General features: G+C 41.1%; 1 protein-coding gene across 2 annotated transcripts in view; it reads right to left on the bottom strand.

The window, feature by feature from the left end:
- zgc:66433 (uncharacterized protein LOC321250 homolog) overlaps positions 1–18433 on the bottom strand; it is a 198590-nt gene that overhangs the window by 58382 nt on the left and 121775 nt on the right. For both annotated transcript variants that reach the window (XM_060832406.1, XM_060832405.1), the window contains exons 3-4: positions 5049–5211; positions 1248–1380 (exon numbers count right to left, since the gene is read on the bottom strand). In XM_060832406.1, the coding sequence (XP_060688389.1) occupies positions 1248–1380; positions 5049–5211 (296 nt within the window). The remainder of the gene's footprint in view (positions 1–1247; positions 1381–5048; positions 5212–18433) is intronic.

Here is an 18433-nt window from a genome sequence, read left to right as displayed (position 1 = left end):
ATCCTCCATCTCCCCATTCCTGTAACCCTGTATTTCCCATGGCTGATCCACATTTAAAAGGCATCTGGATGGCTATGTGAATAGGAAAGGTTTGGAGGGATATGAGCTGAGTGCTGGCAGGTGGGACTACATGGAGTTGGGATATCTGGTTGGCATGGACGAATTGGACGGAAGGGTGTGTTTCCATGTTGTACATCTCTATGACTCAGCCTGCACATCACTAGACACTGTGGGTAATTTAGCATGGCCAATCCACCTAACCTACGCGTTGTTAGAGGAAACCAGAGCACATGGAGGAAATGCATGTAGACCCGGGAGAATGTGCAAGCTCCACACAGATAGTCTGTCCGAGGCTGGAATTGAACCCGGGTCCCTAATGTTATGTGGCAGTAGTATTAACCACTGAGCCACCATGCTGGCCTTCTGTTGGTGGGTTCTCCCAGACTCAAAAGGTTAACTCTGATTCTCCTCCACAGATGCCATCGGCCTGCTGAGTTTCTCCATCGTTCGCCGTGTTTGTTTCAGATGTCCAGTATTTTCAGTATTTCGCATTTACCAGAATTCCACTTTCCCAACCTGGGGTGGCCCCATGAAATTCCATCTGTGTTTTCTTTATCCTTATTGGGTTTTGAAAAACACCAAGGTTTGCATTTATGCAGCACCTCCCACAGTGTCCTGAAACATCTCAGAGCCCATGAAGTACGTTTGAATTATCGTCCAAGTAAAAATGGAGGAAATGCAACAGCCAATTTGCACACAGTAAGTAGGATGGGATAATGACCAGATGATGTGGTTTTTTTGGTGATGTTGATTGGAGGATAATTATTAGCCAGAATACCGAGATAATTCAATTGCTCTTATTTGAAATAGTGCCATAGAAGTTTTCAAAAATTAGACCAAGAGGGCAGAATGGGCTTCATTTTAACCTTGTATTTGAAAGACAGCATCTCTGACAGAGCAGCACGTAGTCAGCACTGCAGTGGAGCTTCACTATTAAATTTTGCACTGAAGTTAGATTTGAATATCCAAACCTTTCACTCAGAATGAGGATTCAAAAACAATGGAGCCACAGCTAATAAATACTGCCACTCCCTAATGCTTACATGGCTCCTCAGAGAGGCGGAACAGATTAGAAGAGTCAGTCAGGACTATTTCACAGCACCTTTTTTTTTAATGTCGAACAGCTTTTCTGAACTTTTCCCCTAGTCAGTAATGTGGATGAATATGCCATGGTTACTGTCACTGACCTGCAAAGCTTTCACCCTCCCAGGCATATTTTCCTGAGACATCACTCTGACCGGTGCAGAGCTGGAGATGGAAACTTCCGGAATGAAAATGCTGTCATGTGACACAGCTCTGTTTCCAATGCTACTTTGAGAGCTGAAATAATAAATATTAACTGATATAACACCACAGATTATTATGTATTACCTATAAGGAAGGAAAAGCACATTAGTAGATTGTTTTCGCCTAATCGTTTTTCTTCACTGTTATCAAGGTTCTACTGGCACCATAGCAGGAAGTAAGAACTAATTTCCATTCAGTAATAATTTTCACATATGTTCCTTTTTCTGCATACCTAGGTACCGACATATTAGCAAATGAATAACTCGAGATCCCATGCAGTATCCTTTTCACTATTTGAACATTCACATTCATTTAAAATATGATAAATGAAACAAAATAATGGACAAACAATATGGGTTTACAGGTTGCGTGATTGTTCCAAAAGCTCACTAACAATGCTTTGTACTCTGAAAGAAATTGATGCCATTTTTATTAGGCAGGGATGTTAAGAATGGGAGTTATGCATAAATTAATAACAATCTCACTCAGCCCTCCGATTTCCCGTTTACAAGGAACAAGCCAGGAGTGTGATGGAATAATTTCCTCTTTTCCAGATTATGTGCAGCTCTAACAAAGCATTCACATTGAAAGAGCCTGCTAGGTCAGCACTCCATTCACGTCTTTCGCACTGACTTCCTGCATCATCATTGCTCAGCAGCAACAGCATGTACCATATATCAGATGCACTGCAGTAACTCACCCAGGAAAGCACTTCCCAAACCAACGCAGACCTGTAGCATGTTGAAGGTCAATGGCAGAAGGAGAGGGGAAAGCTGCATGTTTCTTTCCAAGCCACACACCATCCTGTCCTGACTGGGAAATAGTATATCTCTATGCCCTTGCAGAAGAGAAAGCTAAGGGAAAGTGTGATATTGGTATTCAAGGTCATGAAAGTTTTTGGTCAAGTAAATAAGGAAAAATAGTTTTCAGGTTAGAATAGGGTGGCGACCACATGAAATGGATTTAAAATGATTGGCAAGAAAAGCATAGTGATGGAAGGAAACTTTGTTTTTACATAATGAGTTGTTATGACCTGGAATGCGCTGTCTGAAAGATTGGTGAAAGAAAATTCAATAGCAACTTCCAAAATAGGAATTGATAGCCACTTGAAGGGCAAAATATTTGCAAGGCTGTGGGGAAAGAATAGTTGGATAGCTCTTTGAAAGTGTTGGTACACGTAATAATTGGCTGAATGGCCCTCTACAATTCTGTAGTAATTTAGGGTAAAACCTAGAAATGGGGTCCGATTGATGTAAGACAAAGTTAGCTAAACAAACAAAAAAAACTAAAGAAAATTCTGAAGAATAATATTCTTGATTAAAGTGATCAAGGGAAGGTTTTCAAAGAACATGTCTTTGTTCCTTGATATGAATAAATCTGAATGCAACTTCAGATCCCAAGAGTTGATGATGGGAATGGGGAGAAGGAATGCTCAAAAATTGACTTGCTCTAAAACGCTGCTGCTCAGTCTAAGCCCACACCAAATTACTTATGAGTTCACTGGTTCAATGTTAAGCATTGCTTGCATTCTAAAATCCCCACCCTTGTTTGTGAATTCTTCTTTGGCTTCATCCTGCTCGGGCTCTGTTGTCGTCTCCAGCCTCACAAGCCTCCAAGCTACCTACGTTCCTATAGTTCTGGCCCTCTTGAGCATTCCGGATCTGAATTGCTCCATTGGTGGCTGTGTCCTTGGCTATCAAGACCCCAAGCTTTGGAACTCACCCACGCTGCCAACTTCTATACTCTTCTGTTTTCTGTTTTAAAAGACACTCCCTAAAACGTATGGAAGGTTTGAGTTAGAAAGAAAGGCTGGATAAGCTGGGACTTTTCTCATTGAAGCACAGAAGGTTAAGAGGCAATGTTATAGAAGTTTATAAAATAATGAGGGGTATGGATAGGTTTAATTGTAGGCGTCTTTTTCCTGGGATGGGAGATTTCAAGACTAGGGGGATCACATTTTTAAGGTGAGAGGAGTGAGATTTAAGAAAGACATAAGGGCTATATATTTTACACAGAGGGTGGTTCACATGTGGAATGCAGTAAGTGGTGTATGGGGGCATAATTACAATGTTTAAAATGTTTGGAGGGATATGGACCAGGAGCAGGCAGGTGGGACTGGTTTAGTTTGGGATTATGTTTGACATGGACTGGTTGGAATGAGGGGTCTGTTTGTCTGCTGTATGACTCTGTGATTCCATAACCTACCTCTTTTGACTAAGATTTTAGTCATTTGCTGAAATATCTCTTTATAAGGTAAAAAGAAGTAGGAACAGGAGTAGGCCATTCAGCCCCTTGAACCTCTCCTGATATTCAATAGAATCATGGCTGATCTGACATTCCTCACATCTACTTTCCTGCCCTTTCCCCACTACCCTTGATTTCCCAACTGATCTATCCCGGCCTTAAACATACACAAGGACTCTGCCCCCACAGCTCTCAGTGGCAAGGAGTTTCAAGGACTCACAATCCCAAGAGAAGAAATTCCATCTCATCTCAGTCTTAAATTAGTGCCCCTTTATTCTGAGACTATACCCTCTGGTTCTAGACTCTCCCATGAGGCGAAACATCCTCTCAGTATTTATCCTGTCAAACCCCTTCAAAATCCAACGAGATTCATCAAATTGCTGTATAAAGTTCTGGGATATTTCATTCCATTAAAGTTGCTACATTGATGCAGTTGGTTGATTGGATTGTTTTTTCAATTCAAGAATCTCTATTTACTTTGAGAAGAGGATGGGAATTGGATGCAATTTAAATGAAAAACAGAAAATGCTAGAAACTCAAAGCAGATCAGGCAAAATCCGTCAACTGAGAAAGTTTCATTTCGATGACCTTTTATCAGAACTGCTTCAGGTGCACACCCTGAACACAGACCTGTTTCTCTCTGCACAGACACTGCCTGACCTACAGAGTGTTTCTGTCATTTATGTCAGAAATTTCCAGCAGCTGAAAGCCTTTGCATTTTTTGGAGGGTAAAGCGTTTTCATGTTCCAGTATGTTAATGCGTTCTATTAGTGACCTATTCAGACATATCACAGCACACTTATGTGGCAGGTGGAACTTGGATCCAGAACTTCTAACCCTGTGGTAGGGACACTGCTACTTGAGCTCTTTTAATGTATTTTATACACTTTTCAGTGATAGAATTAGGAAATATAATTTCACTATCATCACCTGCTCACAAACACCAATACAAAATGGAAGAATCTATTCCAAACTGAGCTGATGGATCAATATTTATGACAATAAAAATGATATTGAGTTTGTTGAAGAGTGAACAGGGAAATTATTTGCAGCAGATAGTCTTTTTAAAAATCTTTTCTGGTTTGGATAATTTGTAGATTAGCATTTACTTATTTAAACTTTAGAATTACACGCAACGCTAAAATTCATGGCAGGTGTTGGGTTGTGCAGGTTTTGAACCTTGGAACAGTTGTTTTTGACAGATAAAATCTTCTAATAACTGGAATCATTGGTTTACCTGCTCCTGGGTTTTGCCTGTGGCTTGGTTAAAACAAAAAAGCAACAAGAGTAGGCCATTCGGCCCTTTGAGATTGCTCTGCCATTGATTCAGATCATAGATGATCTGATTTTAAAGTCAACTCTACATTCCTGCACATCCTCGATAATCCTTCATAACCTTGCTTAATATGGTTGCGAAAGTTAACATATCAATGAGCTGCCTTCTTGTATTCTCTTACCCTGCCTCAGAGTTAGGCAATGCTGTGGAAAGTTCCGGAAGGTTGACATCACTGCTTGATTGACACGGTTTAAGACTGCTCTCTCCTCTGGGGGCTGCTGGATCTTTCCTCTTCTTCTTGGCAAAAAAGTTTTTGAAGGTTTTAAATTTTGACTTCTTCTTGCCTGCAAAGGACAAATAAAATTCTTAGCTCCACAAGGCCAGTGAGTGCAGCTAATTCACTGTCCAGCAGCACATTTAGTATTGACATTATTAGCTAAACCTCCATGGAGTTGACCATGAAGAATTCGTTGTCCATATGTGATGCTTAATTTATTAACCTAAGCTGCCTCTTATAGTCTATTTAGATGCAGAGGAAGAATTGAATTGAATTACTGTTTGAGAGAAGTTGAAGATTGCTCAATAAGTTGTAAATTTCAAGCCTTAGATGTCAGATACAGATCTGCCATGAACTCAAAACATGGTGGAACAGGTTTGAAGGACTGAAAAGCCTCATTAATCCTCTATCGCTATTTCTTGCTGCAGACCAGAGGAGGCCTCAGAATTAAATGAGGATTGATATTTCCTCTTGTTTTCCTTATCATTTGCAGTACAGTGCACAACAGTTTTCTTTTGATTCCTGGGCATGCATGAATAGGAAGGGTTTAGAGGAATATGGGCTAAATGCTGGTTAATAGGATGAGATTAATTTTAGGTACCTGGTCAGTTTGGACGATTTGGACTGAAGGGTGTCTTTCTGTGCTGTACATCTCTGTGATATGGGCATCGCTGGTTAGGCTAATATAACTGGTTATCCGTAATTGCCCACAGGACAGTTAAGAGTCACATGCACCCCAGATCAAGTAATGTTCACACATAACCTTCCCTAAAGGGCATTAGTGAAACCATGAGACCATAAAACATAAAAGCAAAGGTAGGCCATTCAGCCCATTGAGTCTTTTCTACCTTTCTGATAACTGTTGAGAGTGTGTTGCTGGAAAAGCACCTTCCTGAAGGACTCTGGCCTGAAACATTGATTTTCCTGCTCCTCGGATGCTGCCTGACCTGCTGTGCTTTTCCAGCAACACACTCTCATCTCTGATCTCCAGCATCTACAGACCTCACTGTCTCCCTACTGATCTGATAACCCTTAACCCCACTTTCGTGCTTTCTCCCCCAGATCCATTGATTCTCTCAAGTTCTGAGGGTCACCGAACCTGAAACATTAACTCTGATATTTCCTCACAGATGCTGCCACACCTGCTGATCTTTTCCAGCAACTTCTGTTTTTGTCCCTTGATTCCCTTAGTGATTAAAAATCTATCTTAGCCTTGAGTATACATAATGACCAACCTTAGCAGCCCTCAATGGTAAAGACTTCCATGGATTCACTGCGTTCTGAGGGAAAAGAAATTCCTCCTCATCTCTATCTTAAATGTGTGACCCTTTATTCTGACGTTATGCCCTTTAGTCCTAGACTGTCTCACATGTGGAAGTAACCTGTTTATATTTGTCCCATCCAGCCTCTTAAGAACCCTGCATATGCCATTATAAATTCCAATTCCAAATGAGTAAAGTCCATCCTGTTTACCCTCTCCCTATGAAACACTCCTTATGTACCCAGAATCAGCCTCAAACCAGTTCACTAGACTAGTTTTTACAGCAATGGTGCTAACAAGGTCATCACTGAGCTCAGTTTTCAACTCCAGATTTTGTTGAATTCCAATTTTGCCACATCCTATGGTCAGCTTTGTACTTATGTCACAGAGCATTCGTTTGAATTATTAGCCTCGTGACATTACCACTGTGTCACCAGAACCTGAAGGATGAAGCTTTAGCTTTCTGCCTTTCTTTCCAATTAATAGACCATGACTCACACATCTCTTTTGTTTTTCCCTTTCTCTCCTTTGATGTGAGTGAATCTTCAATCAAATGGATACAACCACCGCATCATACAACAACAACCCATTGACACTGATGCAATTGAACATCACAATTATTATAAGTGCTACAATCATGATCATTTGTATTGTGTGCGTGATGATATGAAGATGAAAACTCTTGAAGTGATGTTGGCTTTGAAAGTAGGAAGCCCACGCAGAATTGGGGAGAACTCCACACAGAGAGCTGCCCGAAGCTGCAACTGAAGCAAGTCTGTGGAGCTGTGAGGCAGCAGTGCTAACCAATGAGTCACTGTCTTTCCAAAAATATAGTGAGGGGGGAAAAGCTATATCACAAGGGATTTAAAATCTGATATTTAACATAACTGAGAGATTAACTAGCTCCAGCATTACAGTCAATACTGAAAACAACAAATGCTAGAGATCACAGCAGGTCAGGCAGCTTCCATGGAGAGAGAACAAGCTAATGTTTCGTGTCCACTCGACTCTTCATCAAACCTGAACAGTCTAAAGTCTATGTTACAGTCTATATTCAGGTTACAAAGGCCCAAATACTTTGATGACCAGTTCGTCATTGACACAGTGTAGACTGGAATTATATATTAGAACCACACGGATTTCAAGACACAATATACTACTTAGGAATTGTCTAGCGAACTGAGGATTCCTCTAGCTTATCTCTCCACGCTTCAGGCTCTCTGCCTTTATTCCTGATGAAAGGCTTTTGCCTGAAACGTCGATTTTACTGCTCCTCGGATGCTGCCTGAACTGCTGTGCTCTTCCAGCACCACTAATCCAGAACCTGGTTTCCAGCATCTGCAGTCATTGTTTTTACCTGGTTGATTTTAACCCTACTGCGAGTCCTCTTGCAAGGATGCCTGTCTTGAAGAAGTTTTCCTCCTCTCTCTACAAGAATCTCAGGGAGTCCCTCTCTCACTGCAACTCCCAGGTCTATGCTACTTTCTCCCCACCCCCACCCTCCTCTAGCTTATCTCTCCACGCTTCAGGCTCTCTGCCTTTATTCCTGATGAAGGGCTTTTGCCCGAAACATCGCTTTTACTGCTCCTCGGATGCTGCCTGAACTGCTGTGCTCTTCCAGCACCACTAATGAGGATAGACAATTCCTCTGTGTCTGGAACCCTCCAAATGAACCTGTCAAAGTCGGAGGTGATCTGCTTCAGTTAAACTAATAGTTATTCAGGAAAGGTTAGAAGTTTAAAAATCTAGTCTGACTCCTCGATACCTATTAAACTGAATCTTGAGATCAATCCTGCCTTTAAAATGTGGACAGTTCCATACTATCCATCTTCCAATGATATGGCAGAAAGAATGGTCCAAACATTGAAGGAAGGCTTAAAGATGCAGTCTACAGCTTGACTTGTATTGTCCCAGTTCCTATTTGATTAGAGGCCAATCCTTCACACAACCACAGAGATAGCTTCAGCACAGTCACTGATGTTAAGAAGGCTCACACCAGGTTATAGAGTCATAGAGTCCTACAGCTTGGAGACAGGCCCTTCAGCCCAAACTGGTCAATGCCAACCAAACTACCCCCATTTCCCTGCACTTGGCCCATATCCTTCTCATCCTTTCCTATCCATGTATTTGGCCAAAAACCTTTCAAATGTTGTTCGTGTATCTGCTTCAACGACTTCCACTGGCAGCTTATTCCATATGCGTACCACCCTCTGTGTAAACAGTTGCCCCTCAGGTTCCCTTTTATTCTTTCCCCTCTAAACTTAAACTGATGCCCTCTAGTCCTCGATTCCCTAACCCTGGGAAAAAGCCTGAGTGCATTCACACTATCCATGCCTCTCATGATCCTCTACCCCTTCATAAGGTCCCCCACAGTCTCCTATGCTCTAAAGAAAAATGTCCTAGCTTGTCCAACCTCTCCCTAAAACTGAGACCATTGCGTCGAGACAACATCATTGTAGATTTCTTCTGCACTCTTTCCAGTTTAATAACATCCTCCCTATAAGAAGGTGACCAAACTGAACACAATATTCCAAGTATGACCTCACCAACATCCCTGGATTAGTGGTGCTGGAAGAGCACAGCAGTTCAGGCAGCATCCGAGGAGCCGTAAACATCCCATATAACTGCAAAATAACTTTCCAACTTCTATACTCAATGCCTTGACCGATGAAGGCTAGGATGCCAAACGCCTTCTTCATTGCCCTGTTTACCTATGACTCCACTTTTAGAGAACTATGAACCTGAACTCCAAGATCCCTCTGTTCTATGACACTCCTTAAGGTTCTACCATTCACCAGGAAACTCCTACCTTGATTTGATTTTCCAAATTGCAAGACCTCACTTATCCATATTAAACTCCATTTGCCATTTCTCAGCCCACTTCCCCAGCTTCAAGGTCCTGTTGCAATTTCTGAGAACCTTCCTCACTGTCCATGATAATGCCCATTTTAGTGTCATCTGCAAACTTATTAAACATGCCTTGCACATTCTCATCCAAATCATTGACATAGACAACAAATATCAATCGGCCCAGCACCAACCCCAGAGGCACACCATCAGTCACACGCCTCCAGTCTCACAAGCATCCATCCAATATTACCCTCTGCTTCCTACCATCAAGCCAATTGTGTATCCAATTTGCCAGTTTGCCCTGCACTCCAAGAGATTTAACCTTCCAGTGCAGCCTACCATGTGGAACCTTATTAAAAGCCTTACTGAAATCCATATAGACTACATCTACTGCCCTGCCCGCGTCAACCTCCTAGTCACTTCATCAAAGAACTGGAACAAATTTGTGAGGCATGATCTCCCACTCACAAAGCCATGCAGACTACTGCTAATCAAACTCTGTCTTCCCAAATGCATGAATATCTTATCCCTCAGCACATTCTCAAGTAAGTTACTCACTATACATGTTAAGTTTATTAGTCTATGGTTCCCAGGATTTCTTTTGCAGCCCTTCTTTGAATAAGGGCACAACATTTACTACCGTCCAGTCTTCTGGGACCTCACCTCTGGCTTACGATGATACAAAAATAGCTGCCAGGGTCCCCACAATTATTTCTCTAGCCTTTTGCAGTCTTCTTGGGTCTATCTCGTCAGGAGCAGGAGATTTATCCTTCATACATTCTAATACATCCAACACCCTCTCTCCTGTGATATGGATTGTCCCCAAGATATCACCGCTCGCTTCCCAAAGTTCCCATATCTTTCTCCATGGTAATCACAGAGGAGAAATATTCATTGCGAACCTCGCCCATCTTTTGCAGTTCTACACATACATGTTCACTTTGGTTCTTGAGGGGTCCTATTCTCTCTCTTTTTCCTTTAATATACGAAAAGAAACTCTTTGGATTCATACTAATCTTCTCAGCCAAGGTTATCATGTGCCCTCTTTTCGCCTTCCTGATTTCCTTCTTCAGTAAACTCCTGTACTCCCTGTATACCTCCAGGAATTCCCTTAATCCCAACTAACTGTATCTGAGCCACACCTCCTTTTTTGCTGTCAAACCCTCAATATCTCTTGTCATCCAGGATTCCCTATTGCTGCCAAACTTGCCCTTCACCCTCACAGGAATAGAGAACTATCAGATTATACCTGATAGTTCTAGGCCTGGGAGGTGAGGGTGACATGGCATCAGGAGCACTAATACTGGCCACATGCCTCCTCAAAGCGAGAGAGACAGTTTGCTTCATGAGACCAAGTTTGGTGTCGAAACCATGGTCCTGCACGGGTACGAGGCGAGGTTGACTTGAGGTCAGGTCCTGGGTCCTGAACAAACCTGTGAAGCACGTGAAAGCTGCTACCTCACAAACGGGCGGGAGGAGAATATACCCAGCCCCTCAGAACAGCCTCCGTCTAGCTTTGAAGAAACCTCAGAGTCCAAGGTAGATACAGCCGATGTTGTAGCCTCGATACTGTTACCCGCATAAAAAGATTGTTGATTAATCTTTTCTCATTGCATTGCAGCCTATCTAGAATAGCCCGTCCTCGAGTTGGTTCCTTAATGTATTGGTCTGAAAAAGCAACCTCCACAATGTCATTGTTGGTTTGATTTGTCCAATCATAGAATGCCTACAAAGTGGAAACAGGCCATTCAGCCCATACCTACCCTCCAAAGAGCATCCCACCCTGCCACCATGCCTGTAACCCTGCATTTCCTATTGCTATCCATCCAGCGTGAACATCCCTGGACAATTTAGCATGGCCAATCCACCCTAACTTGCACATCTTTGGTCTGTGGGAGAATGTACAAAGTCCACAGAGACCATCACCCAAGGCTGGAATTGAATCTGGCTCCCTAGTGCTATGAGGCAGTAATGCTAGCCATTGAGCCACCATAGCGGTGCAACAGCAACCCTTTATTGAATGCTGGAGGAAAACACCACCTAGTTCACTAATATCCTTCGGTGAAGGAAGCTGTTGCCCTTACCTGGTCTAGCCTACATGTGACTCCAGAACCACAGCTGTATGATTAACACTTAATTGCCCTCTGAGACAATTAGGGATGGGCAATAAATGCTGGTTTAACCAGCAATACCTACATCCTATGAGTAAGTAAAAAAATAAATTGTTTGATATTTTTACTCCTGTTTCTATGTTTACTTTGTTATGAACGCTATGATCACTTTCAACATGATGTGTGTGGAAGTCAAATAAATGTTTATACATGCTTTATTTACTCATACTTTGAAGCTATGTTGACTGGCATTTGAAGTTTTCCAATGTAAGTTAATGTGTGTCTACGCATGACTGATTCCAGTAAATGCAGTCAGCTCATCAAGCAGAAGTTAAATAATACACTGTTATTTCTGCTGGACCTTGAACAACAAGGAAATTCTGCACATTTATCATATCTGACACTTTACTTGGCTTTGACTCTTCTTTAGCTGTTTACTCTGCTCGCAACAAGTTCAGCAGACTTTCTGCATTCTGCAATAAGCTTTATAAATGAATGTGGAACGGATGTGGTTAATCCTGTACGTAAACTCTAACTAATCACTTTCAAGGAGTCCAGGACTTAATCTCGTTCTGACTCAGACATTAAAGCACATCAGGGGCCTGCTACATTTTTTTCATCTGATATATTAGTGACTGATTCTACCCTCTTCCAATTTAAAGGCAAATTCCCATTCTTGACCTGAGTGTTGTCTGTAGATATATGGGGACCAAAATAGTCCACAGAACTTTAAGAACTGGTAGATTTAATTTAGCTAATTGAAACTTGATCATACGATCATCTTAATTTATGCCATTCAGCACATGAAGTTTGCTCTATCATTCAATCATGGCTGATAGGTTTCTCAACCCCATTCTCTTCCCTTCTACCTGTAACCCTTGATCTCCTTACTATCTATCTCTGTCTTAAATACACTCAATGACTTGGATCCACAGTCTTCTGTGGCAATGAGTTCCACACATGCACCACCCTCTGGCTGAAGAAATGCCTCCTCATCTCATTTCTAAAAGGTCGCACACTCACTCTGAGGCTCTGCCCTTGGCTCGTGGTCACTCCTACTAGTGGAAAGATCTTCTCCGTATCCACTCTATCCGCGACTCTCAGTAAATTTCAATGAGACTGAATTCTTCATGGACTGTAGAACCAGTGACCTTGTATGAGAAGTCCTTCAGCCCTGGGATCATTTTTGTAAACCTCCTCTGGACTTCCTCTGAACACCAACACATCCTTCCTTATTCCAAATGTGGTGAAGCCAAAGCCTCATACAGCCTCAGCAGTACATCCCTGCTCTTGTATTCTAGCCCTCTCAAAATGAACATGACCATTGCATTTGCCTTCCTAACTGCTAACTGATCCTGCATGTTAACCTTAAGAGAATCCTGAATGAGGACTCCCAGGCCTCTTTGTGCTTCAGTCATTTTTCAACTCGACCATGACCTGTCTTAACCTCAACTTCCCTTCTGCACCTTAATTTCATTTGTCTTATTACACTTGCATAACAAAATTTTATGTCATCAAACCTAAAGTTTTGATCAATCTGAATTGTATTTAGTTCGATATTCTGATGACCTTTGATCTAGAAGCAATACAGTAAGCAAAATACATTGTAAGTCCATGAAAGTGGCTGTGGAAATTGTCATTGGTTTTAAGAATATACAACAAGTATTTTTAAGAATTTCTTTCAACTGTAAAAAAAATCATAGAATCACAGAAAATAGGAGCAGGAGTAGGCCATTCGGCCCTTTGAGCCTGCTCTACCATTCAATAGGATGATGGCTGATCAACCAACCAGTACTCTTGTTTCTGCTTGCTTCACATACCTTTTGATACCTTTACTCATAAGAACTACATCTACATCTTCCTTCAAAGTCTTCAATGATTTGGCCCTAACCGCTTTCTGTAGCAGAGAGTTTCTCAGGCTCACCATTCTCTGGGTGAAAACATTTCTCCTCATCTCTTTCTAAATGACCTTACACCCCATCCTTAGACTGTTATCAACTGTAACCTCCTTAATAAATAAAGAAACACTAGTTAACGTGACTCAGTGTTCCTTGAACTGGAAGCAGTACCAACAGGAAGCAAGTTACAAAAGCCATGTAACTAGGCCGAAAGGACAGTTTCAGAAAACTAAGGCTGAAGCAGAAGGGAGATCAGAGAAGATCCATTTGCACAGAGCTGTTTGCATGCAACATTGAATGACACAGAAAGACCAAAGGTTGGGTTTGAGTCTGAAGGCCGAATTGAATCATTTTAGTACAACTGCTTCAGTTTTGCCTAATGCAACAAGCCCGCCTGACAGAGTCGATTAAAAGGGCATTTTAATGGAGTCTCTGGGCAGTCTGTGCCATCAGGTCTGTCACGAATGTGGCTGATGATGGTCTGTCAGGGTAATGAGCTTCCCTGGGGACCTCAATGCAATATGGCTGTCAGTGAACATGACTTGGCCATCAAATAATTAACAGAGAAATATTAAATATGAAAAGCTGAGTTATGAAACTTTGGAACTGCAAGCAGTGCCACTTGTCTCTAAGGAGTAATACTTGTGATAGTGTACCCTTGTATTAATGTCAAAAAGTGGAAATTATCTTGCAATTTGAAGTACTGTTGCCTGTTAATTCATGTTCAATTAATGTTGGTTCAAATGCATGTTAACGTAAAAATTATAAAAAGTGAAATCTCCTTTGCTAAATTTGTAAATTGGGAGTAATTATTTCATTTGATAAATTAGGTTGATTTAGCTTTAAATTTTTACCACAACGATTGTAACAAAACACATTTCTATCTGGTCTTTAGAGTAAGGCTGTAACTAGATTTTGAATATTAGATGTCATTGTCAGATGAGATTGGTCTGACATTTATTCTACTAATTTGTAACTCTTGGAAAATTCCATACATATCTATTGTCAAACTATTGTCAGTAACAGTTAAAAGCGCACAAGGAATTGCAGGCCAGCTGGATGGACATTGACATGGTGAGCTGTTCTCTTTTTGTTGGTTTAAAACAGTCATATGTAAAACTCGTACATTTTTCAACTTTCTGTCCTTATTGAGTATCTTCGACATTAAGACATGTTCTAATTGTCTTGCAGTTTTAACTGGCACTCAGCATACGAACAGGGTACCAGATGCTACTCCATGCCTGTTCCTTTAGAATCTGGAAACAATTCCAAATATTACACAGAACTGCCATGTAATTACTTCAGAAAAGAGAAGAATGCTGTCTGTAATATAAAGCAAGAGGAAACCCCAGCAGTGCTTTCCTTTTCTGCAATAGCATTTCCTTCTTTCTCTGACTGCATCTTTCCTCTCATGTAATCAACTTACAGAAAAATCTCATCTGTAAAGTCCACAATATTTTAGTTAGGGAATTGCCAAGTTGGACAGAAAAAAGGATTCACACATGACTTTTGAGAAACTGAAACTCCATTGGGAATGTCTCCTGCTTAATTAAAACAAAAATGCCTTCACTCTATATTGGCTGTTGATTTCTCTGACCGGTGACCCACTCACTCAACTGTCCCCAGAGGAATAACAGGCAGAGGAACAAAACTTGTGAGCCAATTTAGTGAAAGATTAAAGGTGTGTTACCAAATGCACATTACAGCTTGAGGCTTCACTTCAGTTCCTGCTTTTTAAAATACGAGTCGCTGGCTGGGCCAGTATTTTTATTGCCCACTCATGACTCCCCAGTAAAAGGTGGCGACGAGCTGCCTTCTTGAGCTGCTGTAGCCCTTGCAGTATAAGGATGTCTACATTTTATTACACAGAGAAGGTATGTGCAGAGACTTAAATCAACTGACACCAAGGCCTTGATGCCAGTAACCACTTACAAATGGAAACATGTTAACCCTCATCTGTCAATTGGATTGGAAAATGTAGAGTCACTTGGAAGGATAAGTGAATAGTATTTCTATTTTCCTGCTATAATGACTTTGCAAAAACAATGATCAATTTAAAACATAGAACGGTACAACACAAAAACAGGCCCTTCAGCCTACCATGTCCGTGGTGACCATGATGCCATTCTAAGCCAATCCCATCTGCCAGTATGTAGTCCATATCCCTATCTTTCCTGCTTTTCATATATGTATCTAAATGCCTCTTAAATGTTGCTATTGTATCTGCTTCTATCCCTCCTTTGGTAGCACATTCCAGGCACTTACCACCCTGTGTAAAAATCGTTTCTTGTATATCTCCATAGAATTATCCCACTCGCACTTAAACCCATACTCGCTGGTATTTGAAATTTCCACCTTGGGTAAAAGATTCTGAGTATTCACCCTCTCCATGCCTCTCATAATTTTATATCCTTCTGTCAGGTCACCCCTCAGCATCTATCACTCCAGTGGATACAATCCAAATGTGTCCAACCTCTCCATACAGCTAATATACCCCAATCCAGGCACCGTGCTGGTAAACCTCTTTTGCACCCTCTCCAAAGCCTTCATCTCCTTCACATAGTGTGGTGACCAGAACTGCATACAATGCTCCAAATGTAAAATCTTAACCAGCTGCAAAATCACTTGCCAATATTTCTACTCAATACCCTGATCAATGAAAGCAAACATGTCATCTGTCTTCTTTCCCATGGTATCCACCTATTGCCACTTTCAGATAACTATGAACTTCCATCCCAAGATCTCTCTGTATATCAATGTTCCTAAAGATCTTGTAATTTATTGGATACATTCCACTTGCATATGACGTCCCAAAATGCATCACCTCACAATTGTCCAGATTAAACTCCATCTTTCATTTCTCTGACCAATTTTCCAATTGATTTATATCTTCTTGCATCCTTTAACAACCTTCCTCACTATTCACAACTCCACCAACTTCTGTATCATCTGCAAACTTACGAATCAAACTACTGCCATTTTCATTCAAATCATTCACATATAAATTACAAACAAACTGCCTTCCATGAGGGATCTTGTCAAATGATCTTAACCAGCTCATGAGAAATATAGAAACATAGAGAATAGGAGTAGGCCAATTGGCTCTTTAATGTCCCGCCCTTCAATATGATCATTGCTGATCATCCAACCTAGCACCCTGGCCCCACTTTCTTCCCATGCCCTTTAATCCCCATGATATCCTTTAGTAAAATCCTGTAGAAAGTCAGGAATTCATATCCAGGAAAGTAAAATATTTAAGGTTGAAATGATATGGTGACTGTCACTGTTTGCCAGGTTTATGAGATCTAACTCTATTTAAACTCCTAAATGACTGCTGTTGGTCTATTAGAAGTTCTCAAAAACACTTTATATCTAGCTTTACCATCACACCATTGTCTCAAACCCGTGGTACACAGTCTGTTCCCTTCCCGATTGCTCCATGAAATCATGTGACACTGGCCTTATCACTATAAATCCTTTCACTGTATTACAGAATTGCTAAAGTTCAGAAGAAGGCCAATCAGGCCATCAAGTCCACCAGTTCCCTGAGCATTTTGACTAAGTGCCAATCTACAGCCTTTTTCCGTTAACCAAGCACATTTTTGTGAGTTAAATAATCTAAAATCCTCTTGAATACCTCAGTTGAACTAGCCTCCACCACACTTGGACAATGCATTCCAGACACCAACCACACACTACTTAAAAAAAATTCCTTCATGCCTCTTACATTTGCTTCTTTTCCAAACACTCTAAAACTCTGGTTCTCAATTCTTTCATAAGAAGAAACAGTTTCTCCCTACCTCCTCTGTCCATTTCGAAAACTGTCGTGTAATCTCCTCCTAGCCTTCTTTTCCCAAAGAAAAACAAGTCCAACCTTCCAAATTTTCTTCATAACTGAAGTGCCTCATCCTGAAACCATTCTGTAAACTGATTCTACACTCTCTCCAATGCATTCATTTCCTACCTATGGTGTGATACCGAGAACTCCACACAACATTCCAGCTGAAGTATAGCAATGAGTCATATAAGTTTATCATAACCTCCCCACAAGACCCCTATTTGTGAAGCCTAGAATATTGTATGCTTTCTTAACAGCTCTGCCTGTCCTGCCACCATTAGTAATTTATGCACACAAACACACAGGTCTCCAGGCAATTGAAGACCCTTAAGCATAGTATCCTTTATTTGATGTGGTCTCTTTGTACTAAAATGTGCCATCTCACATTTCTCTGCATCTGCCACCTTTGCATATGCTACACTCTCAACCTCACAGTTTAGTCTTATTCGCAAATTTTGAAACTGTGCTCTGCACTTAAATAACTGGATCATTTTTATTTATCACGAAAAACAAAAGTCTATTACCAGTCACTGGACAGTTCTCCCACAAACCTCTCTCCAGTCCGGAAATAACGACTAACTGTTACTATCTGTTTCCTATCCCTCAGCCAACCATGGTACTACTATTCCTTTTATTCCACGAACTATAACCTTCTTCACAAGTTTGATATGTGACACTGTGCTGAATGTCTTTTGGAAGTCCATGGTCATTACATCAACAGCATCTCTCTCTCTGGTATATCTTCAAATAAGCTGGTTGGGTGTGATTTTTCTTTAACATATTCATGCTATTTCTTTCAAGTTCACCCACATTTTTCCAGGTGACTGTCAATTCTATCCCAAATAACTGTTTCTTGAAGTTTCCCCACCACTGAAGCTGAACTGGCTGGTCTGTAATTGCTGAGCCGATCTTTTCTCATCAAAGGGGAAATGTTTGCAATTCTCCAGTCCTCTGGCACCAGGGCCTCTGCAATTTCTACTCTCACTTCCTTCAATGTCCTTCCAGGCAATTCCCAGCATCTTTATCAAGTAAAGGTACCGATAACCTATCCAAAACTTCCTGCTTAACAATTTTACATCCTTCTATCGACTTAGCTTCAATTCATCAGGAATCATCTCCCTCAAGGGTAATGTTGATTCAGATAATTTATTTAACAGCATTGCCATGCTTTCATGTGTAAATCCCCTTTTCAGTTCCTAATCAGCCCTATCCCTATTGTTACAATGTTGTAACAGTTTATTTGTCCACAGAGGAATTTGGAATTTCCCTTTATGTTAGTTGCCAGTCTTTTTCAAAATCCTTTCCTTCTCTTATTTCCTTTCTCATTTCCC

The sequence above is a fragment of the Hemiscyllium ocellatum genome, chromosome 11, assembly GCF_020745735.1.
Source record: "Hemiscyllium ocellatum isolate sHemOce1 chromosome 11, sHemOce1.pat.X.cur, whole genome shotgun sequence".
NCBI lineage: Eukaryota > Metazoa > Chordata > Chondrichthyes > Orectolobiformes > Hemiscylliidae > Hemiscyllium > Hemiscyllium ocellatum.
The sequence above is the reverse complement of the archived record's forward strand: the minus strand, read 5'-3'. Positions and strand labels throughout refer to the sequence as shown.